General features: G+C 37.5%; 2 protein-coding genes across 11 annotated transcripts in view; both read right to left on the bottom strand.

Annotated features, from left to right (window-relative positions):
* IMPG2 (interphotoreceptor matrix proteoglycan 2) overlaps positions 1 to 1386 on the bottom strand; it is a 56513-nt gene extending 55127 nt beyond the window's left edge. Inside the window, exon 1 of the mRNA XM_064701790.1 lies at positions 1307 to 1386. Within this exon, the coding sequence (XP_064557860.1) occupies positions 1307 to 1386 (80 nt within the window). The remainder of the gene's footprint in view (positions 1 to 1306) is intronic.
* Positions 1387 to 6262: 4876 nt separating this feature from the next.
* Positions 6263 to 19577, bottom strand: part of SENP7 (SUMO specific peptidase 7) — a 65548-nt gene continuing 52233 nt past the window's right edge. For all 10 annotated transcript variants that reach the window (XM_064725213.1, XM_064725196.1, XM_064725223.1 and 7 more), the window contains 9 exons: positions 19089 to 19205; positions 17510 to 17629; positions 14904 to 14996; positions 13915 to 14111; positions 13438 to 13490; positions 12945 to 12982; positions 12654 to 12722; positions 10488 to 10638; positions 6263 to 8404 (listed from right to left, as the gene is read on the bottom strand). In XM_064725213.1, the coding sequence (XP_064581283.1) occupies positions 8267 to 8404; positions 10488 to 10638; positions 12654 to 12722; positions 12945 to 12982; positions 13438 to 13490; positions 13915 to 14111; positions 14904 to 14996; positions 17510 to 17629; positions 19089 to 19205 (976 nt within the window). In that variant the 3' untranslated portion in view covers positions 6263 to 8266. The remainder of the gene's footprint in view (positions 8405 to 10487; positions 10639 to 12653; positions 12723 to 12944; positions 12983 to 13437; positions 13491 to 13914; positions 14112 to 14903; positions 14997 to 17509; positions 17630 to 19088; positions 19206 to 19577) is intronic.

Raw genomic sequence — 19577 nt, 5'->3', positions numbered from 1 at the left:
TTCATGCCACTTCTGTGGTCTCTGAAGGAGACTGCTGTGCTTTTTTCTGTTAACAGAACCTGTCCCTGACTGTGATATTATAAACAACCTTAAGCTCTTTACAATACCCCATCAAATGGTAAAATAGCATAAGTCTCTAACCCTTTGAATTCTAATGCCTTGTGTTTAACTTTCCACCTGCCATTAGGCTTAAGGCAATGGGACTATATTTGTGAACAAATATGTGTTTGGAAGCTTTCAGGGCTTTTCAAAAGTAAAAGAAACAACTGAGAAATAATCCTACTCCATACTTTCTTGCCATAACTGATTTTTATACCTTGCAAAAAGAAAGCTGCTTGAATTGACACTTAAACTTCGTCAGTAGAGACAGGTCTCCACTCTACTACAGAAGGGGGGGAAAAAGAGGAATAAAAGGCCTCATCAGCTTTATGATGGGGTTTTTTTGGTGGTGGTTTTTTTGGTTTGGGTTTTTGGTTTGTTTTTTTTGTTTGTTTTTTGTGTGCACATGTGTTTTGTTTTTAATTCCCTCTTATATTAGATGTTCCACATCATTCCAGAGGAAATTTGAGGAAACAGCTGAGGTAAGAACATGTATATTGAGATTTAGTCTGACAGTCTAATTTTCCACCCTTTAAAGTCAGTTGATCTGAAATTATTTAGCTCAATTTCTTTCACTTTTTCCTGGAAAACATGCCTGAAAAACAATCACAACCGATCATTTATTAGAGAAGGAATAGTAATAACTCTACGGCATTTGTCATCCAATAGATTATGGGTTTATTCTGCAGCTTCATAGTCGGTAGACCTTTGACTTTTATGACTGAAAGATGAAAGGCATGATTATTTTGATGGTATAATAATAATCCCCTCTATTGCAGAAGATCACCAGATAGTACAGCAGATGTAGAAAGAACATCAAAAAACATCTCTAAGGCAAACCCCCAATCTTTACCCAAACTGACACATACTCAGTGCCCACATTCAGAAGACAGAATCTTACTTTTTAAGATTTAATACAAAATTAATAAAGGAAAAAGAAAAGTGAAAAGATTACCAGCATTTAAGATCTCAAAGTTGAAAAAAATTGCCTCCTATAGCTAATTCTACACTCAAGGCAAGACAAACGTGCAGTTATGCCACCTGGAAATCAGTCTAAGTATTCCATAATTACACTGCTATCACAGCACAGATTTGGCCAAACATTTTTCTGTATTAGCCCCCTTTGTTACAATTAAATCAGAGAGGTGTTTCTAATTCTATCCAAGCCATAGCTAATTTTGTAAACAAGAACATAAGAAAAATGTCTGCATTACCTGCAACTGTTTGAAGATCTGTGTTAATCATTCCCGGAAGGCAAAGAAAGATTTTCCACATGAAGCCAAACATATTTATTTGTGTAAAAAAAAATATATATATAAAAAGCAAAATAATCCCAATTCCTTTTAGCAAAAGAGCTGTTGTCTTTACCGTAGCCTTGACCCAACCAAGAGCATTGCACTTCTTGAAAACGTCTTGATGTCACATATTGTTATCTTTGGAGAAAGCATTAGGTAAAAAAAGTCAACCAATACATCCTGGCTCTGCTCTTTTCAAAGACACTTTTCTGCTTTAGTGAAGAAACAAGAAAAGGTGATTGAAGTAGACTCCTCGGAGCTAGCAGATGGACTGACACAATTTTTTAATTTTAATCTGGCCAGCTAAGCTCTTTACCAGGGCTTGTCATACCATTAACAGACAGTCCAAACAAGGACAGCACCTTTCACATTTAATTAACCACGCTTCTTCATTGGCCTTTCAATTTCTGCTCTTTTTAAAAATCCTGCTGGCCACAAAACATCATGGGGAGCACACTAATCTCCAGCAGAAAGTCTCGTGTGTTTTGTCTTCTGCTTGCACAAATATAAACACATACATAAATACATTACTCCTTAAGCAGCACTGTATATGTAAACACTGAGGCTACCTCTCAGTGGGACTGTTTCCTCTGGTTACAGGGCTGCTGTCAAGTCTGTGCTAAAGGAGAAAGTCTTGTGCTGTTCCACCACTATCCCCTGCACCCCAAAAGCAGTGCTTCCTCCAAACATAAAGCCAGGGCAAGTCATGACCCTTTCATTTCTGTTCAGGTATTACCTGACATGAGCAGCAGCAAGAATTGATTACAGATAGCTGATGATCAGCAAAGGAAACTACAGAAAGGACAGAGCACAGGAAAACAGCAGCACTCTCAGTTCCCATCCAGGGTCAGCTCACTGTGGAAACGTGTATGGAAGCTGCCCTGCAATGGCAGACTGCATTCAGACCCCCAGGAAATCTCCTTCAGGGCTGTCTTCTGCATGGTGTTATTCAGGAGTTCCTGGTTACTGTGAACAAACTCCTGGTTTGGCTATAGTGACTATTTTTGGTAGTGGTTTTGTATAAGTATTTCAAAGCTGGATTCCCAGGTGTCTGCCTGCAAAGCTTTTACACAGAGCTCCTTAGGCAGTACAATGCTCACTTCTCTCTTCTAGCTGCTCTACTGAACTGCCAGCAATTCACATATCAGGAATTATCAGCAGTATTACACATACAACACTCACAGGAATCAAATGAAATGACCTTTGTTTTTATGCTCTGTCTCTGACATCTAACAGACTCTAGCTGATATTTTTCGAAACAGCATACTTTCTTTGGTTCTCCCCTCTCCATCCCAAAATTATTAAATTACACTTAAAGTTTAACCACTGAGCTGCTTGAACACCCCCAGTTTTCTTAGAATCAGACATTTTGGATCTATCAAACCATCACTGCAGAGGTGGTCTGGCTCTGCCAAGCTCACCATGATGCTGGCAGCACTGTGCTGGAGCTATACACGGAACAACACAGAGACAACACTGCACTGGTGCCCAGACACTGTTCCACAGTCCTATTCAGCATGTCTGGGTAGAGACAGCAACTTCTGAGGCCAGCTTGGGTATCTTTACTGTGACCCTGGATCCAACACAGAGCAGCTTTATTTTTTAATCCTCTGTAGAAACTCATGCTTTCAATGTCATGAATGCTTTGGCTTGCATTACCCTGCACAAATGCAATTGGATCAAGGTTAGAAATGTTACACACACTTACAAAGGTAAAAGCTATCCACACATTTACAAAGGTAAAAGCTATCTTACCTCCAGAACACCTGACAACTAATTCCTTTACAGAACACACATACTTCAATAAAAATATGAATCCCAGTTAAAAGTTTTCTTGGAGAGTTTTTTAGATTAACAGTATTGTTGTTTCTTTCATCAACAAAGTACTCAAAGGTACTCAAAATGTGAAGAGTATAAAAATAATTTCTGTCAAAATTTTTTTTCTATGGTATGGTTATGTCAGTTTCTGTGAAATAAAATATTTTAAAATTGTAAATTCAGTTTTATTAATATTAGTTTGCTATTGATTTTATATTCAAGTGATTTCAGCCCTGAAATGTAGACTTGCAACAGCTGAAAATCTCCTACATTTATTATAGCAAAAGGTATATATAAAAACATAATCTTTTAAAGTTTCTTAAAATAAGCAAAACAACTCTTGCATTAGATTTCCAAAATAATTGTGGAAAATTAACTCCTTCCTTGGTTTGACAAGTCTTTACAGTAACACTTTGTATCAGAAAACAGAAAATTCTTCATTTTCAGCGTCCAAGTTGCATCTCTTCAAAAGTATTCCAGCAAAGCACTCTTGCTGAATGAGAAAAAAAGGGAAGTGTAATTCTAGTGACACAACACACCAAGTCATCCCAGTACCTCCCAAAATAAAGACAGTTTTCTGACAGTTTGCATTTCTGAGAAGAAACATGTATTTTCATATAGCAAATGGGATTAGCTGAATTACAGTTCTCTACAGAGCAATGCTCACTGAAATACTGCTACAGCACAGAGACCATTTAAAATAATGTCCCTGTTTTTCAAATGCAATTTATTAAAAAAGCTGAATCCACCTTTAACTAAAAAAAGTCAAATAAAGGATTACGTTACTGAAAATGCCTCTAATAAAGAGCCACACCATGGCCTATACCCACTATCTCCAAACTCATGAGATTCTTACTATGCAGAATCTAAATTGTCTCCCTGACTGTACAAAAAAGATGGCTTTATGGCCTTTGACAGGATTCACCAACAAAATTCCCAGTCAGTTTAGCAGAGACAATTAGATTAGAAAAAACCTGTTCACTTGTTCAGTTTCTGTGGTTGCTGTGGCCAAGCATTGTCACTTTTTGCTTGTGCTCTGGCAAACACCTCCCAGGAATAAACAAATTCTGAGGCTGGTTAAACTTCCAGCTGATGAAATTCAGCCCACCATAGCCTGTGGTACTGCCACCTCTTCCATCATACAGAATCATAAAGAATTAGGAATTGAGATCAACCAAATTAATCTCATGCTTATCAATGCTGTCCATGTAATGTAAAACTATTCCCAGCATTCCTCCTTTTCTCAACTGCTGACCAGAAATCTCTTACCTTGTTGAACAGTCAAAGGTGATCCCAGTGTCTGTGCTTCTCTTTGAACTTCAATTTCCATCTTCAGTTTGGTTGGGCAGAATTATTACTGTTTGTGTTGGTTATATTCAACACATTTTCAATTTTGAGAGTTTTTAAGTCTCATGCTGCAACTCCTGCTTTTCCATCTGGAAAATGGTTGTCTTCTTTTTGCATGTTTGGGTTTCTTTTTTTGTGGAGTGGGGGATGGGTGCCAGAAGCAGCATTCTGCTTCTCTGTCCTAACAGTGTTACTACTGTGGCTCTCAAGTTTTTATTATTTTCTAAGATGTAGTACTTCCAGAGCACTGCAAGCCCATGTCAGGATCAAGTTCCAGCAGGTGAGTACTACAAAAGCCCAGATGAACTGCAATTATTCCATGCCTGCAGTTCAATTGCTAAAACACAGCAGTCCCCTTATAGTTAAAAAATGAACAAAAACCCCAAAAAACTTACTTGCAGATTTGCTTCTCCAGGTCTTAATGAAAACTAAGTGTCTATTTTTATATTTTTCCTGGCAGATTTACTTCCTACAAGTTATTTCTCTTCTACCTTACTTCTTGAGTTGTGCAGTACCTTAAACAGATCGCCATGACTCAGATGTCTTCATGGAAGCAATTTTCTGGTCACACAGACAGAATGCAGCAGTTTTTTTTAAAGAAAATGAAGGGTGCATTTTGCTACAACTGATTGCCTTAAAACAAAAATTACACAGCTTTGGGTAAAGAGCCTTACAGAGACTGGTTTGCTTTGAAATACCCTGTCACTCCACTCTTTCAGTTAAACAGGGCTTTATACAGGAAATAGAAATACAAGAGATGTGCAAAAAAGGTCTCTGAGTCAGTCTGGTTAAAAAGTTAACTTTGGGGAGTTCCAGCAAGAAGATACCTGGAATGCAGCTTCTTCCTCTAGAGATACTTCCTAGCATTTACCACATACCTGGTAAATGCAAATGGCTGGAAATGGGGTGGGTTGTAGCTGATGGCCCCATAAATCACTGGGTGAGACATCTGGGTTTAAAACACACATGTCAGAACCCAGGACATTCCTCCAAGCCCTGGAGGACTCGAGACCTGGCAGAGGGCACAGAGACCTTGGTATGGAGTCAAAGACATCTGTGCCTTTGATTTTAACCCATGGAAACAATTACCAACTTTGTGTGAGGAGTTACAAGCCACAAGAGTTTCAATAGAATGACAGTGAAATTATCGCAGGGTGAAAAAGTAGAATTTTGGGGATTTAGAATGGGGGTTCAAGAGGCAAAATGGAGGAATCTGGGTATGTCCTGTCCTTCTTCTTCTTGTCCTCCCTCCACCTTCTGCTGTGATGGTGGCACTTCTGGATTGGTTTAGAGTAGAGACAGACTGTCTAACACAGTTGATAGGTATTGGAAAATTATTGTAAATGAAGTACATGTAGTTTTTAGTATAAAAAGAGAACGCTGCCCTGAGGGCGGTCAGAGGGCCTCAACCTGACCTTCTGGACAAACCTCTGCAGGTCCAAAAGAGAATGTAATAGATTAAGAGAAAATAAACAACCATGAAAACCAGAGCTGAGCAATCCCAATGACTTCTTCAAGCGCAGGGCTGGGAAAAAAAGGCTCTTTAATACCTTGGGAGCCATTTCAGCAACAAGGAACCCGAGACACACACACTGTGCATGTACCTTAAAAGCAGTCAGGTGGCCTGGGTTACTCTGATCTTGTGAGTTAATTGTAGCAGCTGGGAAAAGAATGGTGACAACCACAGTCAGCAACTTCTGGAGATAATTTTAATATCAAATGCATTGGCATTCTCATAGCACATATGTAAGAAATCTAAAAAGGCAATCCTTTTGTGTTATAAAATGAATTTAGAAAATTGCATACATTATTTTTCTTTTACATATCTATAAACCAGTCAATGTAAAAAAGAACCAATTGCTTGGTGATAAAATTTAACTTCATCATAAGGAAAAGCCCAATTTGTTTTTCATAAGGGAGCACTGAAAACATTATTCAGTTAAGAAAGGTGTAGAGAAAGGGAACACACTTCTGCATTGTATCTTTTGTTTTACAATAAATACACAGATTATTCTTGTAAGTAATGCTGGTGTTGTGATTTAGGTGCTGGGATGGGAGGGAAAGATGTTGGGAGGCAGGGAAAGAAGGGGTAGTGCCAAACTACAGAATTAAACTAGAAACAAAGGCAAAAAACAGTCATTGCACAAGGCTGCTCACAGCTATACAGAAGGTAACTGTGCTCAGCAAATTGTTTAAAAATTCTCTCCCCCACAGAAAGAATGCTTCCTGGTTTGAGAAACAATAAGGGGCAGTGGAGGGGTGTTGGATGACTGTACAGAACCTGAAATAATAACTGGATTTTCCAGAAGCCAGGTTTCAGAGTTGTCTTGAGGGAAGGGGCCCTGAGAATTCTGCAATGACAAAAATGCTTGCATTGGGTTGCCCTCAATATTTATTTTAACTTCCTGCTGTATTTCCAGGTTTAAGAGCTCTGTTTTTGTAGACTATTTTATGACGTAAGTGGTTTTGTTGGTTATCTGACACACAGTCCTTCTGAAGGGTGAGATGACACTTCAGTAAAGTTACAGTGGGGAACAGGGGAAAGCATCCTTTTAGAACAGTCACCTTCTAACGTGCAGAGAGTACAGAAAAAGTGCACACAGCAAAATGTGATCACTGTTCAAGGAAAAGCTACATAAATACAAATTAAGACAATAATGAACTTGTCTTAGTTTATCAAATCAAGTCTGAGTTCAAACACTCAATATTCAGCCATCATTACTCAATTCTCCTAAGCAAGATAAAAATCCTGTTTGTCTTATATGTAAATCCCATATCTTATTGACCTTAATTTTTCAGTAAAATGCCTCAGACTTTTGAGGTTGTTAGGCCACAGCCTGCTTGCCTTGCTAATGCAGGTGATGCCTTATGATTTGCAGGAATTATTCCCCAAAATCAGATGAACAGCATTAAAAATCTACTACCTACACATACTGTATTGGTATGTACTTTGAGAGCAAGTTTGCTTCTAAAATCTGATAAGAAAAAAAAACTTAAAAGAAATTACACTCCCAGTTTTGAAGTATTTCAACAGTCACTCGCAAACAAATGTCTTCCTCTTGTGGAAACACACTTATGAAAATGCTAGGAAGGGGGAAAATATTTTTTTTTAAAAAATCATCAAAACTCATGAGCCTCAAATCTTGGCAGAATTTTCTGACACATGCAGATTACTTCTGTATATAATCAGAAACAAAACAAAAAATACATCTCTAAATAGAGTCAACATTAAATCTTTAAAGTAAAAAAATACATAGTATTCATTCTATCTGTATCAGCTGCAAATCAAGAGACATAATACGAGATCCAGATCCTGTCTTCAGGCCTGACTCCTACAGGACCATCCCTGTTTATATAAAATTATAAAGAACAGCCTCCAAAAGACACAAGTATTTTTACAGCCTTGAGGCATACCTGTAAGCAGCTTTCATATTCCAAGAACCAACTAGCAATTCATATGCATTAGCTGTAACTTACATATTTACATTCTTATCTACAACCTTCTCCTTTCCCCCTTCCAGCACCTTAAGACCACACAACACCAGTGAAAAAAAAAAAAAACCTTTAAATAAATACATGCTGAACAAAAAGTACTCCTTGTGCCTTTTGTTTTTCCTTCTCTAAAAGGCAGGAAGAGACCAAACTAAGCAGAGTTCCAGTTACTTTATACAGCAGTATCCTTTGCCAGGACTGCCTTATTAGATTCATTAGCTGCTGCTGCCACTCTGCTGTTGAAAGTGCAGTTGCAAGATCAGGTCCCGAATTTCTTCTCTCTTGTTTCTGATCAGCTGACGAGGGAACCAATTCTCCAGATGCAGTGGTTGTTCAAAATTAACTATGGGATTCTGGTAAGAGAAAAAGGAATATTTACGGAATGAATTTCCTAACACAAGCTTCAGAAAGGATTTCAAACCCTTCCATTGCTGCTGAGATTGAGGAGGCACAAATAAGTTTCCATACAAGACTGCCAGCCCTTAAAATCAAATTGCAGTTCCTTCATCATAATCACACATATATGTGCCCTTGCTAAAAGGTAAGCACAAAACAGGTTTTCATCACTTCTCTTAAAGATACATCAGTATTAACTCATATTAAAGGCAGATTTCACATATTTTGACAAATATATAGCAAACTATAGCAAAGAATCAATCTCATGTGGTTCAGAATCCTGAGATTTTGCTGTCTCAAGCACGTGGTTTTTCTGTTGTAAGCAGGTCTTCTGACAGGACAACAAAAAGTAAGAATACTGATAACAGTTTTAGCAGGACATGAGAAGGGGAGAATTTGGAACAAAAGAGGATGGCAAAATGAAATAGATGAAAGGTGCTGGCAGATTTGGTAGTTAAGACTACAATATCACATCTGATTTGCCAAAACCAATTTCTTTTCTTCTTTCCCTCTTCAGCCTTTTGCCATGCTTATATTTTACCTTCTCCTTCCTTTGAATAAAGCAATATATTATATATTGAAACAGTAAACTTAAGAACACATCATAATTTGCAGTCTATGAGTCTTTAGGACAATTTACAAAGACCTTACCTCAAACCTTGCTTCTTCAAGAAGAACAAGACCCCCTTGTTAGAGAATGGACAGCTCAAAAGCCTTGGTAAGTAATTTCATTTTTCCCCTACACATGAGCTCAACCCATCTATTAGAGAACCACAGAATGGTTGGGGTTTGAAGGAACTTTTGGAGTTTTGTATCCAACCAGACGTTCCTGGCTTCCAGCAGAGCACCTCTCCTCATTGGATCACCTGTCACTCAGGCCAGGAACTCTCCAGGAGGCTGTCAGGTTAAAGTCACCCCAAAGGTCTGTAAATATGAGGCTGCTTTTGCCTGTCCAAAGGGGCCTTGTGCACCTGTACTTGATCAGGTGGCTGACAGCAGATGGCCACTGCTATGTCACCCATGGTGCTCTGCTCTCAGAACCTCTCAGATGGCTCCTCATGCAGCCCTAGGCATAGATCCATGCATTCCAGCTGCCCACATGAAAGACAACTCTATCTCCTTGTGGTCTGTGCCTGTGCTTTCCAAAGAGCCCATATCCATCCATAGCACTCCTGCTATGAATGTACATCCCACATGATGCATCCAACAACATTCCCATGAGCTGGACAAGATCACAGCCTGCAACTGCACACAGAGCTCCAATCTCCCCATGCTCCCCCAGTGGGTGTACCTGTGTACAGGTGCTGTGGAATGGCAATCTGATCTGTTCTCCTACAGCAGAAAAGCCAGTCCACTGCCCAAGGCCTCACACAAGGCTCTGCAAGCACGGGAATCTCAGAGAATGCAACCACATGCATCAAACAAGCAGAGCCATGAAAAGGACAGGGTAAAGGGCAGTGTGCTGACCAGGGGGAGGAAGACTTGGGGACACCCTAAAAGATAGTGCCTGGATCCCAGGATCTGCAGATATTTAAATGTATTTGTTGGAAAAGAAAAAGAGACTCCCTTAGCTCTGCACATTCCCTTTTAACAATTTCCCCTCTCCCTCTCTCTACAGAAACTGCTGCCTGCAGATCCACTCAAAGGCCAATGCACAAGCTGACAAAGTTTTAGATAGTGCAAGAAGAGATGCAAAGATACTTCTGTAACATCTGTAGGGCAGCAGTGCATACACCAATAGGCTCCAAATACACACAAGTAGTCAATATGTGACATATTGACATCATACTGACATATGTGTCAATATAAAAGCAGCACAAAACTACAAAGTCAGAAACATTTGAGGATAGACACATATGAGACACCAGACAGAAAGAACCCTGCCATTACTTTAGAATGGGTTTCATCTCCCCTTTCTCAAATGGTTTTTACACTTTTGACACTTGACAGCTTTTTTGTGTCTGGCTATTTCACTAAGAAAATGGGTTTTTGTGGTTTAAGATAATTTAGGGGAAAGAGGAAGGTAGATTGCATTTGTACCTGGAAGAAGCTTTCCACATACTGCAGCAAATACACCCCACAATCACTGCTGTTATCTTGTTTAGGCACTCTGGGACATAGGTCAATCATTGTTGATTTACTGAATTCCCGATGGGTTTTTCGTTTCACTTCCCATTCCACTTCAAGGTACCTACAGAAGAAAGTAAACAGTGGAAATACTTGAGGAATAACTCCCAAGTTCAATACCTTTTGGGACACTACTCAGCATTGTTCCAAATATCCAATATTCTATTGCATTCAGAGGCATTTCTACATAATAGGCAATATACAAAACATAACAAGCAATATACAAAACAAATATACATTATATAATTTAAAATCAGCTATTTGTGCAGAATTTCTATAAGTAATTAGGATACCTGGACATTTTTATACCTTAACTAAAGGAATAATTTTCTAATTAAAACCCCCTTAAACCTCACTTTACAAAAAACTTCAGTAATAATTGCACCAATATAACCCTTGCAATCTAACAGTGCACAAGGTATTTAAAGACTTGATGAAAACCTTAGGAAAGCTTTTCTACAGTGATTAGGATTTGTTATCAGGCTTTTCTATTGTTCTCATGCTTCCATAGCAACTCACTGACGCCACATTCAGAGTGGGCTGCTGATTTTAGGGATGGGATGGAAAACTTTAAGGTCTGGTTTTCAAAGGCAATAGTTACCTATATTTTTCTCCTGGCTTTAGCTAGACTTCATAAGTCTAGGGGCTTCTGAAAAGCAAAAATAAGGTCTGACTTAAAAGAATAAATATAGGCATTAAGTCAGACCTTGTGTTTGATTTCTAAAAGCTCCAAGTCCTTGCAGTCATGAGAATAAAAATACATACAGAACACTTAAGCAGCTTTTGGAGAAAATGGCAACTGTGAAAAGGCACCAAATATGCAACAATTCAAAGATGAAGACATTTCAGTGAAGCACACTTTCTAGAAACTGCAAGAACCTATGACTGTAGACTTTCTAATTCATTTGTTTGAGCCTGCAAACTGCCCAAAACACAACAAAAATCAATTCAGAGAAAAGAAAATGTCATAGAATCCCTGCATCATTTTCCTTAAACTTCTGCTTGCAGGGTGTAACTGGAAATTGAAGGAAAAAGAGGTTTGCTTAACTGCCCTTATCTCACAACTCCATAGGTCTCCACTTGTTTTCTGACTTTGTAACATCTCTCTAAACTCCAAGAAACCACACTCTGGAATTTCAATCTTAGGAGTAGCTCAAAGAATAGTGCACTAAAATAATACATCCCACAGAGACTTTATCAATAAATAAATAAATAGAAGTTGCTATTTTATTCTTCCTCCCAAGACACATGGCAGGGAGATCTCTCTATTTAGGGAAAAGATGGTTTCACAAAAATTTCTAAATCTCATCTAAACTTTACATAGCAATTTGAAGAATTTACTTTTACAAGAAGGTGGTGCTATTTAGTTTACAGATTTTTGTACATTTCAGTGACAGGAATAGCTCAGAAAACAGAAAGAACAATTGCATTTATCTTCAGATATTTAAAAATATTTTTTAAAGTTGTTGATAGACAAAGTCATCAGGAGTATGCAAAAGTACTGAAAGTTTTTATTATATTCCTCCAAACTTACATACTTATCATGTACAAAATTGAATGTATTTTTACACTTTTCAAAACAAATACTATCTCACTATAACTCTACTGACACATCAGGCTTTTAGAGAGCTTCAGTCTAGTTTCTGCATTTTTGTACATAGAAATGCATTTAACACTAATTCTGTAAGCATCATCAAAAAATGAACATCAGTCCCCTAGAAAACTGTTGTTCAGATTTCAAAGTATTCATTTTAAGTGTTTTTCTACCCTTAAAAACATCTTCAGTTGGTAGACTAGATGGGATAAATCCTCCCCCCACTAAAACAACACCAGCAAAAACCTCTCTATTTTTTTTTCTCCACTCTCCACTTGACAGCTTTTGCATCATCTTTGTGTTGCAAAACATAGAAAAGCTTTTCAGGAAGTCTCTGTACTATAATTAGTGCTTCCTTAGTCATGACTCTTCATGGATTTTCCTTTAGCATTAGAATTATACACCTTTCTAGCCAAAACTACTTTGTATATAGAAATATGACCAGCAGTATCTATTACTAAAAGATAGAAAGTGTAGCTACTTACTCTCTCAAAACTTGAACAGTTTTCTGCACAGAACACGCTTTCAAGGAATCTAAGATGAGTATACAAGGCCTGTACACAACAAAAACAAGAAAAAGTCATTGCAGTCTTTCATCACGAACACCACTGAAAGAAGTATTTTGTTTGCATTCAGCCTACCCAAAAGTGTGAATATTTTAACCAATGTGGTAAAAATGGAGAAGTACCTACAGATGTGGTTTTATAACAATACCTGAATTACTACAGAATTTCATAATTTAATGTTACAATATTAGAAAGAAAACAGAAACATACCTTTTACAAATCTGCTTTTTGGAATTACTTAGGGAGATCTGAGACAAAAGAAAAAATAAAAATAAATCTTAAAAAACCAACATCAGTTATAAACTATAAGATCTTCATAAATTTAAAGTCAGAGAAGGTCTCATTTATGAAAAGCAGAAACTGATAAATCAACTTTAAAAACGGGTTTTTAAAAAAAATCTGTAGGGCAGCAGTGCATACACCAATAGGCTCCAAATACACACAAGTAGTCAATATGTGACATATTGACATCATACTGACATATGTGTCAATATAAAAGCAGCACAAAACTACAAAGTCAGAAACATCAAAGCAGAGCAAATAGGTAAGCACAATGCTAATTCAAAATGCCTCGCACATGATGCAGGCTATGCAAACATCAATAAATACTGCAAAAAAGATGATACAAAATCCCTTGGTCAAGTCTCACAGCCTCCAGAAATTCAGTAATATGTTTTCTCTGTCAATACAAAAAGGCACTTACTTTAGAAATAGCTGAATGTAGAACTGAAGCAGAAGCAGCAATCTCATTGTGCCCTAGTACAAAAGAACAAATAAAAAAAAAAATTAAGAAAGTAATGCCTAAGCAAAGTATTTTTATTTTCAAGTTCATGATTATTAGTATACAAATACATTCAAATATGAAAGTAACTAACCAATTTATAAACCAATTTTTAACATTCCCTTCTGAAACCTGAAACAGCAGTTACCAAAGGTCTTCCCTCCTGATAAAATTCTTACTGAAACCAAAATTTCCAATCATCCCTTATTTTCTACGTCTCTTCCACTATTTTCCAGAGCTGCAGAAAACTTGCAGTCCTTACTACACATGGGTACATAAAAACATACTACATCGATATGGAAATTTTAGAAATCATCTTTCACATAATTTCCTGCCTCCAAGGACTAAGACACCTAGAACTGTTCATGGCTAGACATAACTTGTTCCTAGATTACATACCTTTAGAGAATAAACTTCTGTTACCATCCCCCTCTTCCTCATCCCTGCAGAGCACTGAGCCAGCTCTGGTGCTCTCACTCTCTGGCTCCAGGGGACACTGCAGAGGGTGGTGGGATAATGAATTCTGCTGGGGACACTCCTCATACACAGCTTCTTCCAACCAAGGAAAACAGATAACTGCCATGTACCAATGAGACCTGCACCCAGCAGTGGGGAGAGGGAGGAAAAGATGTCAGAATTCTGAACATTTGGTTCTGAAAGCGCTATGAAAAGCTTTAATAATATTGAGAGCTCATGACAACTGTTCTGTGACACACAACCATCATTGCCATGTTCTTTTCACGGCATCTCATACTAATCCTGTCCCTCATTTTTTACTTTGTCTTGGGGCATACCAGCAAAAATAAGTATCAATTACTTTAAAAATCCCAAGAAACCCACCACAGCAATTTATCAGTGTTTGAGCACTCATTCCACAGTTCAACTAAAATCCAAAATAAAAAACCACTAATAATCAGCGATGGTGATCCCAGTTTTGAATATAGCTGAAGATGTGGCACCCTTCCACAGCCATTTTCCATTATATACCTTTCAATGATGATTAAATTTTACAGGAGTTTACTTGTACAAGTCAGTTATTTAACCAGGCCAAGGCACAGATTATGGAAGTTCTACTTTGATCTATTGACACTATGAGTTGCTGTGATTTCTTTATAGAAATATTACTGAAGTGCACAGGAATCATCCTAATGACACACAAATTATTCTGAAAAATACATAACAGTAATTTTCAGTAAAACAAATACCAAAGGTACAAAGTTGACAGCTGAATAAACATTTTATCTTTTGCACAGTTTTCAAAAATTACTCCTTCCACTTGTATTACTTCTTCAAATCTAATCTATCATGGGCAATGATCAGCCATAAAATTTTACCACCACAACTGAAAACTTTAAATAGCAGAAAAGGTGTTGGAAACATAGACTTACTCCTCATTCACAGGCACAAAGATATAATCTTTATTGAAGATATTTATATGGCGAGTCCATGTTCTTACTCTTCTGTGTCTTCTCTGTGCTGCTCTGAAAAAACAAGTAACAATTGTTGTTTGGTTTTGTTCCTTTCACTTAAAGCAAGCATAGGGATTAGCACTGCTACACCTCCCCAGTCCCTCAATGGGTTTTCCATTTACTCTAGAAATTTCCTAGACAGGTTAAAAATACATCAGCACACCACTGAGCACAAGTGACTAATGAGCCATTTCTGAACCATTTATGCTCTTCTTGAAAATAAAAAACAAAAACACAATCATGCAAAGATCTGAATGGATTTCTTGCAATTATCATTTACTGCACTAAACACAAAAAACTCTTTTAAATACTAGTCACTGTAAATACAGATCTATAATTTAAAATGTCCATTAATTAAGCTTCACAATACCACTTTTGAAAGCCTATCTGAACAACATGTTTTGAAGGGAAAAAGCTAAATGCCTTGCTCAGGGTCATGCAGCACACCTGCAGCAAACACAGAGGTGAAACACCTGCCCTCCAATCCTGAGGTTTAAATGCTGCCACACTTCATTTCCAGCTCTACAGACAAAGCATGAGGACACAATGTGAGGAGAACAAGAAAAAACAGAGAAGATATTTAAGTTTAGACTTTCAGTCTAGTTTGCACAAGTTGAAATAGAAAGTAACATTTCACAGAACTTTGCTCCAATATGGAAGTAAAATTCACTCAGCACACATCCCTATTATCATTGTGATTCCATCCTCATCCACACAACTTCAGAGGAGTAGGAACTGGAGAAAATGAGTAAGGAGTGGAAAATCAGGCTGGTGTAGGACTCTGCATGAGCCAGCATTAAGTGAAGACTTGCTGCAAACTTCCTCTGCTACATGACTCTAGAAGCACTGGGAACTTCAAAGGGAAGGCCTGTTTATAACCTGGGAGAGCACCTACAAGAGCAACATTCTCAATCCAGTGCCTGAACTGTGTGAGCAAAGTGAAGCAAAGGGACTTTAAGTAGCTACATCAGTTGGGATTAATTTAATTTACAACAGTATGAGCCAGGATTTTTTTTTTTTAATATAAAAAAAAAAAAAAACTGAAACAAGCTAACATCCCAAACCACCAGGTGAGCATTTAAGCCCAAACACAAAACTAGGACTTCCAAAGGTATCTCCTAATCCAGAAAAGCCCCAGTCCTTGAAATATGATAAACTAAGAGTGCCATTCCTATTCCTCCAGTAGATTATGGACAGTCCAGCCTTGTAAAAGGAATCAGATCAAGGCACAACAGCATTCTTATGATGGATAATTTTGTCCTCACCTCAGAACATTCAAAGTCAGAAGACAATAAAATCATGGAAGATGTCCCTTCAAATACAGTTACATGAATTTTCAAGATATCTTGGAGAATATTACAGAAGTCTCAATTTTCTTCCCATCAACACAGCTTTCACCCAGCAATAACAGTCCCCTAAACAAATTATAAAACCTCTCTGTGCAGCTGGCCTTGTTTGCCAGTAGAATAAAAATCTGGGGACTTCATGGATAACAGAAGAAAAAACCAATCACTTCAGAGGGAAACAAAAAAGCCTTCAATAAGCTGAATGATGATGCTTATTGATCTCTCTAACAACCTGGATAGTTTTATTGATGTGTCCTGTTGCTTGTTACCTGGGTGTCATTCTCTACTCCCAGGTAACAAGCAACAGGACAAGAGCCAACAGGCTCAAGTTGTGCCAGGGAAGGTTTAGATTGGCTATTAGGAAAATTTCTTCACCAAAACATTTTCTAAGGACTGGAACAGGCTGGCCATGGAAGTCACCAGGCCTGGGGGTATTTAGAAGATGTGTAGATGTGTCATTTGGGGTCATGGTTTAGTGGTGGACTTGGTAGTGCTGGGTAACAATTGTTGGACTCGATCTCAGAGGTCTTTTGTAACCTCATAGATTCTGTGGCTCTGTGAAAACAGAATGAATGTTGGTGGCTTTGCTCTCAAACACCAGTGTTGAGAAGAAACTGGAAGTTAGTTTCAGTAAGGTCTGCCCTTCAGTGAGCTAGCAGGAAACACAATGTGATACAGGGTTCCTGAGCTGCTAATGATATCTTTTTGGGAAACTCTCCAATCCAGTGAGCTCATGTGTTAAAAAACAAATCTGTAAGCTTGGTGTGCAATAAAATTTTCTTACTAAAACTTTGGTCAAGAATTTTCTACCAATATGTAAGTTTAAATACATGGTAAATATAAAAAAATTATTAGTAACATAATTTCTTTAAATTATGCATGTCTTGCAAAACCGTGCGTTTATGATAAAAATATCAAGTAAATAATTGCCTGAAGTAAATATTCAGAAAAAGTTGGAGAAAGGTGATAACATTTTCATTCATATTCAGTATGAAACACATTGATTTTAAGGTAAAACACTAGTATGTTTAAATTGTGAGTTACAATATTTAATCACTAATCTCTTGGAAAACACCAAAAACTATTTTATATGCTGATTAGTAGATGATCTCCAGAGCTTCAAAGTGGCACCAACAGAGAGATTGCTTCTGGTCATAATGGCATCTAAAATGAACTTACGAAACTTTGACATCCCCCTCAGAGTTTTTTTCTGTCCTGGTCAGGCACTTGTAGAAGAAACTGCTAAAAATGTGCGTACGGTCAGCAACATGTTTTGGTGCCTTCTCCAATAACAGATACCTACCAAAGAAGAAACCAAAATTATTAAATTATTTTTCTAGAAAGCACTGTTACTGCTAAAAAAAAGGGCAGTTATTCTAATGACTTGTCATACTCAGGTTATGCTTTAGTATCAGCTGCCTTCACAGCCACTAATCACACCAAACTTTTCTACCTCATCAGAGTATGTAACAGCCAAGCACCTACAAAGAATGCAGTTATTTTTTGTCCCTGATTTTTTTCTTCAGTATTCAGTCCTCTGACTTTATTTCAAAGGTTTGGTAACTAGCCCTTACAATTAAAAGAGACTTGAAAATCTAACCAAGTATAAACCTATGGAATGCTATACTTGTGCATATTCAAAAAGCATGGAACAGGACAGTTAAATTGTCCATTTCACTTTTGCAGGTTATGCATGTAAAAGCTAAATATCTATTACTGCTGATAATTTTATTATAAACATCACTTGAGAGTTTATTCTGTCATTCTAGAAAGCCAAAGCCCTCATAATTGCAGTTATCCTACACAAGGTACCTCCAGCCTCACTTGATGAATTGGGCAACACAGTCATACATGACATTGCTTGCAACAGAATGAAAACTGAGAATGTGGGAAGTCTTAAGAAATTTTAAAAGCAGAGGGATTTCTACAACAATTGCATTAAGTTCTTTTATTTAAATCTTCCTTTTCTGTTGAGAAGCTATAGCTATTTATGGACCATGATCCATTATTTGGTTCTAGTTTAGAGCAAAATAGGAAGGGCTTTACTGTAAAACCCCATTGAAACACTGTCACACACTTCCTTTTCCCTTCCCATAGGAAGACTCTAGACAAGTCTTCCTATTGCTCACAGTTCTTACACCCATCTGGATGCCAAGTAAAATGCATTTCCTGTTCCCAAGCTTTAAAAGAACCAGAATTCTTCTTAGGTCTAAGTCAGCAGAGTGAAAATAAAACACAGGTGTAGGGACTGGTGGACACAAAGCCAGTTCTTGAAAAATTGCTTTTACAAGCAACTTTAGCAGGATGGCTTGGAGTAGCTAAGCCAAGCACAACCTCCTCAAGATGTATCAGCTGTGTTCCCTTCTGCAGATCAGCATCAGAATACCTGAAATTGCACAGCATAGAAGGGGATGCTCCATTTCACGCAAACTTAATAAATAAAATACTACTACAGACCCCCTACTTTTTTCAACTGCCTACATGGCACTTTCTCTTCTGTAAGGTCAACAAGAAACTCTTTTCCTCCTGTTATTCTGTCTGGATTTTATCATAGCCTGTGAGAGGGATAAAACCAATGAAATTAAAACAAATGAAACTGCTAAGAACAAAAAAGCTTTTAAAAAACATCCAACATCCAATTAATCACATTGTTACTTCTGAAATTGTTTTATTTAATGACCAACATTTCCAGTAACATTCAAGTCCACATCACACCACAGAGAGTGTGAAGGATACAAGAAGGGCTGAGATTACTTACTTAAGATAGAAATCAATGATGACATCATTGAGAAACTCTCCATATTCTAAGCACTCTAAGTCTTCTCTCGTGACTCCCAGTCCTCCTTTTGCAGGTGGGGGTGGATAAACAATTAAACTAGAAAACAAATCATATCATAATAACAGTGACAAACTGTTTTACATGATATTGTTATGAATATGGCTGCCTTATATGCAGAATATTTTCTAGAAAATCTGTGAAAAGCAGTAGTTCTCAAAACTTTACCATTTTCTCCTCCAATATTTAGGTGTTACAAAACAAGTATCACCCTAAAGTACCCTGAAACTTTGGTAAAAACTTTTGAAAGCAGACTATTTTTTGCCCCCATCCTGTTTTTCTGTTTTTGATCAAAGTATTTGAAAAATAGGTATACAAAATGTGAAGAAATACCAGAGGACAAATGGTTATAAAAAGATTGAGTGTGACAGAACAGTACAAGAACACTTTGTTCAGATTTTATAAAAAGCT

This window comes from Zonotrichia leucophrys, chromosome 1 (genome assembly GCF_028769735.1).
Source record: "Zonotrichia leucophrys gambelii isolate GWCS_2022_RI chromosome 1, RI_Zleu_2.0, whole genome shotgun sequence".
In the NCBI taxonomy this organism is placed as follows: domain Eukaryota; kingdom Metazoa; phylum Chordata; class Aves; order Passeriformes; family Passerellidae; genus Zonotrichia; species Zonotrichia leucophrys.
Note: the sequence above shows the minus strand (reverse complement) of the source record. Positions and strands in the feature narration are given on the sequence as shown.